The sequence below is a fragment of the Oncorhynchus mykiss genome, chromosome 3, assembly GCF_013265735.2.
Source record: "Oncorhynchus mykiss isolate Arlee chromosome 3, USDA_OmykA_1.1, whole genome shotgun sequence".
Lineage (NCBI taxonomy): Eukaryota > Metazoa > Chordata > Actinopteri > Salmoniformes > Salmonidae > Oncorhynchus > Oncorhynchus mykiss.
In genome coordinates this window covers 9,877,564-9,888,750 of record NC_048567.1, presented here as the reverse complement: position 1 = coordinate 9,888,750, position 11,187 = coordinate 9,877,564, and the positions used below count along the sequence as shown (strand labels likewise).

Genomic DNA, 11,187 nt, shown 5'->3' with positions numbered 1-11,187 from the left:
GCACAAAGGCGGAGGTAGCGGTCCTGCTGCTGGGTTGTTGCCCTCCTACGGCCTCCTCCACGTCTCCTGATGTACTGGCCTGTCTCCTGGTAGCGCCTCCATGCTCTGGACACTACGCTGACAGACACAACAAACCTTCTTGCCACAGCTCGCATTGATGTGCCATCCTGGATGAGCTGCACTACCTGAGCCACTTGTGTGGGTTGTAGACTCCGTCTCATGCTACCACTAGAGTGAAAGCACCGCCAGCATTCAAAAGTGACCAAAACATCAGCCAGGAAGCATTGGAACTGAGAAGCGGTCTGTGGTCACCACCTGCAGAACCACTCCTTTATTGGGGGTGTCTTGCTAATTGCCTATAATTTCCACCTGTTGTCTATTCCATTTGCACAACCATATGTGAAATTTATTGTCAATCAGTGTTGCTTCCTAAGTTTGATTTCACAGAAGTGTGATTGACTTGGAGTTTCATTGTGTTGTTTAAGTGTTCCCTTATTTTTTGAGCAGTATATATATATATATATATATATATGCTTTCATTTAGCAGATGCTCTTATCCAGAGCGACTTACAGGAGCAATTAGGGTTAAGTGCCTTGCTCAAGGGTATATCAACAGATATATCACCTCGTAGGCTCGGGGATTCGCACCAGCGACCTTCCAGTTAGTGGCCCAACGCTCTTAACTGCTAGGCTGCCTGCCATCATGCAAAGATGAAAAACACATTCTTTAAAATAACTACTTTAATCAAGTTATAAGCGTGCAGCACATAAAAGCTATTCAATGAAATAGTTGTCACAATTTTGTCATCACACAGCTCATCCAATAACATCCATATCAGTGAGAGGGGGGTTTGTTTTGTGTATCATCTTTCTGCTGTCTGAAATGGCACAGGAATACTGTCCACACCAGCGTGATGCCACCCACAAACACTGTACGAGCAACTGGGGGAACCAGGGAGAAATTCAATGCCTGAGAGAGAGAGAGAGAGAGAGAGAGAGAAATTCAATGCCTGAGAGAGAGAGAGAGAGAGAGAGAGAGAGAGAGAGAGAGAAAATCAGTGAGTGTGTGTGTATGCATATTATGTGTTATTGTTTCTACCTGCATTGTTGACCAGTAGACCACTCCAGTCTGTCATACCCAACAAAATGAGAGGGAGACAGAGAGACCATTAATGTGGTTGTGGTGACCTAGACTTTCCTCTCTTCCTTCAGCAACTAATTCATGCTCTGCATCCTTACCTTGTATGAAGTCCAGAATTTCTCCCTCCAGTTTTCCAATGGGTCCTCTTTGTTTTTTAATACGCTAAGACCTTAAAAAGAGTAACTCATATTATAGAACAATGTTTAAGCCTTACACATTGAAAGTTATATCACACCAACACACGTGTAGCACTTGGGGATGTGTGAAACTTACTACTCAGCCACACACACACACACACACACACACACAAACACACACACACCTACCTACCTATGAAGAAGGCACTGATAGTAGCGGGGGCAGCAACCAGTTGATCCAGCACTACCTTCCCTGACACCCTTTTGGCCCCTCCCCCTGGCAACATCCTCTCCAGCCCCTTCAGCCAATGGTAGTTGAAATTGGCATGGAAACAGAACCCAACAAAGGCCACTCGAGCGGTCTGGGCCCAGTCAATATCAGCCCATGTTGTGACACTTTTAGTACCAGTGGAAATATTGGTTCCCTCCATGTTAAGCTTGGCCCCCTCTGAGTCATGGATGGTGTGTGTTCCCTTGTCTGTGTTTAATCCTCCACTCTGTTTCCCTCCAAGCATGCTTTGCTGTATGAGGTCCGCGGATGCGAACAGGGTTGTGTATCCGACCACATTGCTGATGTAGGGGTGGGCCTTAAACAAGCATGGTTACTGGTGAATTCAGGGGAGAAACAAAGTGTTAACATTATGGAATAAGAATAAGAAAGAAAACATTCCTTATGACTAATGAATTATATTACACTTACTTATAGGCTATCAGCATCACAAGCTAGATTCACTGATCATTTTATTTAGGATAAAAGTGAACTTTTGATTTCATTACATTATATTTCCTAAGTTCCCACCCAATCCTCAAAGCCAGTGGGCTATGATAGATAAATTAAACAAAATAACCTTGTTGTTTTGCCTTGTCAAATTGAGCTCTGACTCCTTGCTTTAGACAAAGAGAGAGACAACTTACCTTACAACTTAGCTGTCTCATCCACCGCTTGGAACACAGCAGTGGCAGAGGCACAAGATTCACAGTGCTTGCTGCTGGAGGACACAGAAGGGTGGGTCAATGGAATTCTCAGCCAATAAGAGGCAGGTTCTCAGAGGTCAGAGAGGTCTGCTTGGCTGGTCAAAGTTCTGTCAGAGGGAGTGTGATAAGGCTTTACCTAGTAGCCTTCTTTTGCAATGAAAGCATGTGAGAAAAGCACAGATGGGGAAAGCAGGAGGGAGAGTGAATGGATACATGGAGGACAAGAGCTAGAGGGATACAGAATGTAGTGTTCAGAACATGAATTAGACAGATCTGATGAATAGCAAGAGTCGTCATACTGGTACAATACCACCAATCAACCTAAATACAGTATTACTACAGTGCTACTACCACTATGCATCTAAAGTAGCCTGCTGTACTAGCCTATTAAATGCAGGACATTTGACTGATGCTCTCAGATAGTGTGTGTTTATAACTGACTTTGGTGGGAGAATGGTATTACGTTTCTCAACACATTCCCATTCATTGCCACAGCCATGTGTATGTGGCTACTTGCTGCAAAACTGCCAATAGTGACAACAAAGATCCACACTCCTACTCTTTACTGCTGGAAAAGGGTTATGAGTGATGTCACTTACCAAAGTAATGGTCCACAGTATAAGTCAGCAAATCTATACCAACATGCCGTTTCTCAAAGGCAGAGTAGACCCTGGTCTCACGCATGTGGCTGCACTAAAAATAGATGCCACTCCTGAAACCACACTTCCCTCCTTTGGTTACCCGTGGTAAGTTGAATTTACAATGATAAGCACAGTGTATATATTTAAAGGAATAGTTCACCCCAAACTCCCAATTACATGGAATAAGATGGTGGCAATCATTTCCGCTCCCACTTTGGGATGGAGGCCTATAGATTTTCCTATTTGAAATAACACACACACACACACACTACCCGTTATTCAGTTATGCGGTGAGGATAGTCTATTCATTCGCTGTGCTGCCATAGATATGTAAAATAGAGTGCTAGGACAGACCTCTGCAGACCCTCAAGGGCAATGTGCCATTAGCAACCACCTCAGCTCTGAGCTCAGAAAATGTGATAATGAACAGCTTGTTAAGTACCTCAACTGGTGCGTTGTGTCTTTCAGTAGTTAACAAGCTGCCTTTAGTGTTCCTCACAATGGAGATGTGCGCCTACGCTTCTACAAGCAGTTGACTTCTCAGATAATTGCCCTCGTTCTTGTCTCTGTCTCTCATCCCTCACTTCCCCAGCCACTCTTCATTTGTCGGGCTGCTCTGTCTCAGAGCAGGGGATTGATGTGTGACACATACACACACACACACACACAATCAACCACGAAACCCCACCTCTCTCTCTATCTGTACCTCAACCTGTCTTTCTGCCACATTATTGGGAGTCCGTCTACAGAGCTAGAGATAGCCACATCAGTGCCAAGGTGAGTTTTCTTTGTATTGTTCTATATTGTAGAATAGTTTTTGTTTAATAAGTGGTTTTGATGGTCCAGCTTGGAGCATGATGCTGGCATCCCTAATGTTGTGGGTTTGATTCTTGCATGGACCGTTATTCTGTCTGCTAAATGACCATTATTTAATCATTCCAATTACACCTTGGACAGAATCTTCCCTGAAAATAGTCGGCTGGACCAATTATTAGAAGGTTTTGGTTATTGTTTTAAACCAATGTAATATCTGAACAATTATGGGATACCCTAATATGTTACAGGAGTGCCCAGCCCACTTGTGTGGGTTTTGTTTCTGTAGGTCAGTTTAAGACTTAGTGAAGTTGTTGTAGTTTCACAATTGTGGCAACAGATTTCATGTCTCATGTAGGTTGACATTTTTGTTGTTGTTGTTGCATTCTGGTGTTCCACTGAAAATGTGAAACTGAATAATTCTAATTTAGACATTGTAGATAGGCCTTCAAGATTACACTATGAGTTTCCCACATTTCAATGGTTCTGTTACAAGTCATATCTGCTGCCACTTCTAGTGGTATATGCTCCCATATGGTGGGAAGCTCACAAGAAATGTCTTTGGACTTAGGGAAACTCATATTTGACCTTATCCCCCTCTCCTAATGTTGATACCTCTGTTACCCCTCCCACCTCATCCTTCTCTCTCACCACATCCCCGATTAACACCCCAGACCTGTTACTCCTCTCTTCCCTTCTCCTCCTTCCAGCCATGCGTCCATCCAACTCTGTGACCTTTGAACCCAGGGTGGAGCAAGGTGTTCCCTGGGGTCGCGACCTCTTTACCTTTGTAACATCAGCAGCAGGCCACATGATGCGGACACTCCAGAGACCAAGGAAGAACAGGCCATCCAAACGTCAAGTCAACCACCGGCGCTTCCTACACAACATGATCCAGAGGTGTGTGTGTACCGTATGTGTTTCTGGTGAGAGTGAGTGCCATTATAAGATGCCTTAAACTGAAATGTTATACTGCCCCTTCTCTCAAACAGGAAGTTTGCAGAGATAGAGGCAGCCAATCACCAGCTTGTGTCTGTCCTCTTCTCAACGGAGGTAGAGAATAGCAACACACCTTCCCCATCACGACAGCCAATAACCACTGACCAATCTAACAGCACCTCTAAAGAAGGTATTCTCTCTTTAATCATCCAAGTAACTTGATGCATAAATTAAGCAAACTGGGCTCCTATGATGTTTATACTTATCTTCACCTTTTGTCCTTTCTCCTCCCTCTGAATGAACCCCCATGACTCAGACTTCCCTCCAGCTCCTGTAAGTGCAGAAGCAAACCTTTGCCTTTGTTCACATGAAACTGAAGCCCTTGCAACAGAACAGAAAGACCCTGGAGACCAATGGAGGAGACTCAACCCCAAACATCTCCAAATGGACCAGTCCAACAGCAACACTCCAAGTAAAGGAACATACCAAACGACTCACAAACAGTGGGGCAGAACCGAAAATCAAACTGACTATAGATCATCCATAACATCAGAGAAAACCATTGTCTTAGAACAAGAGGAGGAACACTTTCACACAGAACCCTTCAGTTGTGATGTCACTTCAGAGGAGAGCCTTTATAGCTGGATAGACAGCATTAGAGAGAAATATGAAACACAACTCAGACACGACTCAAATTCAAATATCACGGCCCCAACTCAAAACCAGAGGGCCCTACCTTTAAACTTGGATACCTCAACTTTCAACCCAACACCCCTCTCTCCCGGACTCTCCCCTCTGTCCCTAGATTCCTGTGATTTTGGGGTCACAACGGTCGCAGACAACTCCGCTTGCTTCCAGTCCCAAAACAATATGTCAGACAGTGACACAGTGGAGAGCCAGAGAATGGACATGTTGAGCCTGTGGGACTCAGAGGTTGAACCACAGAATGATGGGGACCCTCCGGCCCATCTAGAGACAATCTGGGGGTATCCTGGTGATGAGAGGAGCCTAGGTGATAAGGCACACGTTGATGACATCACGTATCTGAACCAATCCGAAAGTTTCATAGAGAAGTTGATGCTCCACACCAGCAGCAGCAGGAGTGACGGTAGATCTGAGATGGAGAGGATTGACTGTGATGGAGGGCAGTATGAATACGGATCTGGATACGGATGTTCTATCGATCCAGTAACAGCCATAAGAGACTTCATTAGTGGCCAGGGCAGCTCACAGTGTATGTTGGAGAGTGCTGTGGGAAGACAAGGTACAGATAGGCAGTTCACATGTTTCAATATTAACCCAAACCAACTGTCCACCTCTGTAGGCTACCATTGTGACTTCCCAGACCCCAACATCCTTCAGAGGTCTTGTCCCCAACAAGATGGTACCTTCTCATTGGTGAATGATGATATGAATCAGAGTTGTATTCCCTTTGAGGGAGTGGCCAGATCCTTCCCGGCCCCAGTTCACACCCCTCATCCACATCAGGTTCTGACCCCGCCCCTGGAAGATGATTGGCTGTTCACTGATATCATGGGGGCCCATCAGTGTGAGTAGTGGGTCCCGCTACTGCCCAAATTCCCTGCAGTGCCACTAAAAAGGGGGAATGATACTTCACCTTATAAATGATCTATTGTGGTTTGACTGTATTACTGTATTCACTTCTTTATGTGTGTAATGTTAACTTATTGATAAATGGTGAAACGTAATTAAATAAGTCAGTGTTAGTCTCTCCTTACATTAAATTACAGTAAATGTGTACATGTAACTGAGTGTTCACCAAACCAATTAACAAATTGAAACACACAAAATGTCAAAACCAACAACATATATTAAAGTTCACCCCAGTCAGATATGTTTTATAATTACAGCATCAAACAAAAAAATGATAATAAACAACACCTTTCCAAAATGTTCAATTTCCACAGAAGCCATAAAATAAATAAAATCAACAAAATTATAACACCTTTGAAAAAGCACCGGTCTCTACAGAGGCACAGACACTTCAGTTCTCTGATCACATTCCAGGGGTCAGCCTTCAACCTTTAACCTCAAACCAACCTTCCTACTACTTCCCCTGAAGACCAAACCTAGATATTTTAAAATGTAGTGATCTTAATTTTCACAACTTTAAAGTGACAGTTTGCATCCAAATAACATTTAAAACATCTGCTCAGATCTTTGACAAATCAGTTAGATTTACATATAAAATCTGCATCATCTCCAGAGAGATGGGACTGACTGTGAACCAATGCCAGCCACTGATACTGCCGGAGTCTGCCCTCTATTGGTGCATATGTAAAGTGCAGCATTTACAGTAACTTACAAAAAAAGTACATTTTGCCAAATAAATCACATGAAGAGGAAGAAAAAAAAGACCAAATACATGTCATCATTTTTTTTGTAATCAAATACTAATAGAACTCATTGTTAATTCAAAGATCCCATGTCCTCATTAGGCTGCTAGTTCTGAAGATCTGACTGTTTCTATAGTACTGTCATGAAAATGATCCAAATGGATCTTGGTTTGCTCTCCACAGTGTCAAGCTTGGCATGAGATAATGATGGGGAACTGTAACTTTGCTCTCCACTGTGTCAAGCTTAACATGAGATAATGATGGGGAACTGTAACTTTGCTCTCCACTGTGTCAAGCTTGGCATGAGATAATGATGGGGAACTGTAAGTTTGCTCTCCACTGTGTCAAGCTTGACATGAGTTAATGATGGGGAACTGTAAGTTTGCTCTTTAAACAACCTTTTAGTTGTTCAACCCTGCATGCTTTTCAAGGGGAATGTCCTAGTCTTATGTGGAGGGAGATAAATACTCTTCCTTGTACAAGAGCAGACAACCGGGAGACTATATGCGGCCAATGCTATAATCAATGGAATGCACCGCCATGCAAATACATAGTGTTTAACTAGACTGAGCAGCGAAACGTCCCTATGTCAAGGTGTCGTGTGTGGACAGTATGTGGACAGGATATTTATTCTCTGTACAGACTTCTGCTGTGTCAGGCAGATAGGTTCTGGGGCTGAGAGGAGTTCAAATATAAACAATATACACAAACAAAAAGGTTTTGCACTTGTTAAATTTGAATGAATGGTGAATGTTGTTGGAGATTAAAGGGGGCGGGGCATGTATCCTCTAAAACCATATCTTCTAACTAGCTAGAAATCTCCCTGTCTGTCACTTAATGAAAAGACAACACTTTGGAAGATTCAACCCCTTATGACTTCCGCAAAAACACTATTATGATATAAGGGGAGGGAAGCCTAGAGCGTTACTGTTCTAGAATGATCTATACAGAAATTCTGGGTAGAAACAGGGTTTTCTTGGTGCTTCATAGGACAGATCTGAAGACAATGAACTCAACGGAAGTTGCTGGAAAAAGTCCTCCACTTTGGTCTGTTATTCCAGAGGGTAGTTCTATGGATTACAGTGGAAATTCCTCCAACCAGTCTCCGCCCTACTACTCTACTTGAATCTATTCTATTCTACTACGTATACAATAAGTCCCTTTTCTCATCCATACGCCCACCATTTGGTTAAACACAAAAGCTTTGTTCCATAAATATATTACACAATGAATGAATTTAAAAAAAACAATATTACAATGTACAATATGTCTGTTTGATAAACACAAAAGATGTTTGTTGAGAATGACTAGCAGTCTCAAAACACCAACATTACGTCCTCAATTTTCACATGTTCCTGTTCTGTGTAAGAGATTCCAGTGTCCTGCTCCACAGGTGAGTTCTGATGTAGTGTTGGTTACTGTCTTAAATGTCTGTCATCTCTCTGTCCAATATATTTCCAGTGCATTCCCTACTAACCAAGACCTACAAACTTCCCTAACATCCTGATACACTGTCAAATAGAACAACCAATACCCCATCCAGGAATTATTCAACAACACAAGTCTACATAGATAGACAGATGTTGTTAACCACAATCTACCTAGTAATTGTGATTCTGTTCTTAACCTCTCTCTATTGCCATGGTTACAGTATGTGTGAGGCCCTGCCTTCCTTTCCATCAGTGCCAGTGATACCATACCAGTATGTCATCTACCAATGATATGTCTGAACAGACTGGAAAGAATACAAAAAACAACCAGCGGCAATAAATAATGGAGGATTTTACTCATATTCAGACTGATATAAATGACATAGATTCAACTGCCTGTATTTATAAGTAGCGATATGTTAAAAACTTAAAGAAACTATCTACCTACTGTATCTATCTACTGTATCTATCTACCTACTGTATCTATCTACCTACTGTACTGTACTCTACCTACCTATGCAATCCATTGGCCTAACTACAGTAACTACCTATCTGTCTCAATCCAAAAAGGTCAATGAATGTCTAGATAACCCAGATCAGAGCACAGCACCGAAGACAGACTGCATGGTTTGTTTTGCAATAGTGTTTGATGCAACTGCAACAGCATGTTTGGTTGTCATCGCTTCTCATGACAAAAGATAGCAACATTTCATCATCTTATGACAATCATAAGATGGATTGATAAGGTCTACGATGATGCCGGTGTTTATGCCCTAGCCAGTTTCACCAGTATGTGTGATGATGGAGTGAAATATCATCTAGTCTTTTTCTATAGAAACTTGACGCTGGCTTCATTCTTCATTGTGCATACAACAGCAAGGTTGATTATCATTTTTCATTTTTTCCTCTCTCACTTAACCCTCTTCCCTGATTGATATTTCCCCCATATATGACCTAATTCAAACTACAAACAAATTAGTAATATATCCTAAAATACTTCACAGACATTCTGTGTTTGTTTTCTAAAATAATTACAAAAATAATAACTTGGCCTTAAATTGAAATTCAAGTGAGAGCTGGAAAGATGAACAACTCATGGGAGCTTCTCCCAGGCTTGTTAAAAGACAGAAGAGCATATCAGCTGTCTTTCACACCAGCAGTCAATGAGCGATTACCTTTTCCAAGACACACACTGACAGAGGGACTACATACATAGAAACATGAATCAGTCCCCTGTATGTGTGTGTGAGTGTGTGTGCGTGTTTCTCTAGTCTTGCAAAATGTCTTCCCAAACATGCAGATTGTCATTAACCCTTTGAGGAGTGGAACAGTATTCGGAGTGTTTTATTCCAGGATTCTACAGCATTCTAGAACATTTAGCAGCCCTTTGCGATGTCCTCAACTAGAACGCTAAACACAGGAGGAATATTGTCAGAGTTCCTCAAAGGGTTAAACATGGCCTTAAATTGATAGTGGCCAGTAGCCATCTTACTTCTGCCATTTGAATCATAATACAGTATCATAATAATAGAACATGGCTATGATGATAGAATTCACTTTCCCTCAGATTTCTGGGAGATGAAGTTTCCCCCAGTGAGATTACAGTCCATATTCTTGCTCACGAATCATCAACAAATCCTCTTCCCCCATTAAATTGTGTGTGTGTGTGTGTGTGTGAGAGTAAGAGTGAGAGTGAGAGTGAGAGAGAGAGAGAGAGTGTGTGTGTGTGTGAGTATGCTCTCTGTTCTAGTTTGGACTGCAGAGGAAATAGTTTAAAGAAGTGCAGGATCAGTAAGTCAGTCTATGTGAGGGTGTATTTGTATGTACATATACATGTATGCAGGCCTATGTGTACATATACATGTATGCAGGCCTATGTGTACATATACATGTATGCAGGCCTATGTGTACATATACATGTATGCAGGCCTATGTGTACATATACATGTATGCAGGCCTATGTGTACATATACATGTATGCAGGCCTATGTGTACATATACATGTATGCAGGCCTATGTGTACATATACATGTATGCAGGCCTATGTGTACATATACATGTATGCAGGCCTATGTGTACATATACATGTATGCAGGCCTATGTGTCTGTGTGAGTATGTATCTGTATGTATGCGTGTGTGTTTGTGTGTGTGTTACTCAGTGTCGTTGAGGCTGTATGGTGGGGGGGGTCCTAGACTGTTGTTTTCAGAGGGGGGTGTGGGGGTGCCGGGGCCAGTTCCGGGGCCAGTACCAGAAGAAGGAGTCGGGGAGGGGGGGGGCTCCTCCGAGTCAGAGTTCTCACACGATAGATCATCCACCAACGCCCTGCGACCTGAGCGCATCCCAAGGGGCATCGGAGCACGCCTGGCGGGAGAGAGGTGGTAGAGAGGGTCATGGAGATGGAGAGGAGATAAAGGGAGGGTTCATACAGTGCATTCAGAAAGTATTCAGATCCCTTGACCTTTTTCAACATGTTGTTACATTACAGCCTTATTGTAAAATGGATTAAACCAATTCTTTCACTCATCAATCGACACACAATACCCCATAATGACATAGCAAAAACAGGTTTTTATACATTTCAAACTTTTATTCAAAAATGTAAAACTGAAATATCACATTTACATAAGTATTCAGTCCCTTTACTCAGAGCTTTGTTTTCATCACAGATCTTTCTGTGCATCTTTCACTCGATCCTGACTAGTCTCCCAGTCCCTGCTGATGAACATTTTCCCCACAGCATGATGCTGCCACC

At 42.5% G+C, this 11,187-nt stretch overlaps 2 protein-coding genes across 8 annotated transcripts in view; both read right to left on the bottom strand.

Annotated features, from left to right (window-relative positions):
* Positions 1-557: 557 nt before the first annotated feature.
* LOC110520822 (mpv17-like protein) lies at positions 558-1,880 on the bottom strand (the record flags this gene model as incomplete). The annotated part of the gene is made up of 4 exons (XM_036963801.1): positions 558-970; positions 1,100-1,129; positions 1,240-1,310; positions 1,472-1,880. Coding segments are annotated over 4 exons (645 nt in total), but the record flags the coding sequence as incomplete, so codon positions are not given.
* A 4,579-nt stretch (positions 1,881-6,459) lies between these two features.
* The window catches only part of LOC110508601 (myosin-10), a 113,492-nt gene continuing 108,764 nt past the window's right edge, over positions 6,460-11,187 (bottom strand). For all 7 annotated transcript variants that reach the window (XM_036968290.1, XM_036968284.1, XM_036968312.1 and 4 more), the window contains one exon: positions 6,460-10,796. In XM_036968290.1, the coding sequence (XP_036824185.1) occupies positions 10,586-10,796 (211 nt within the window). In that variant the 3' untranslated portion in view covers positions 6,460-10,585. The remainder of the gene's footprint in view (positions 10,797-11,187) is intronic.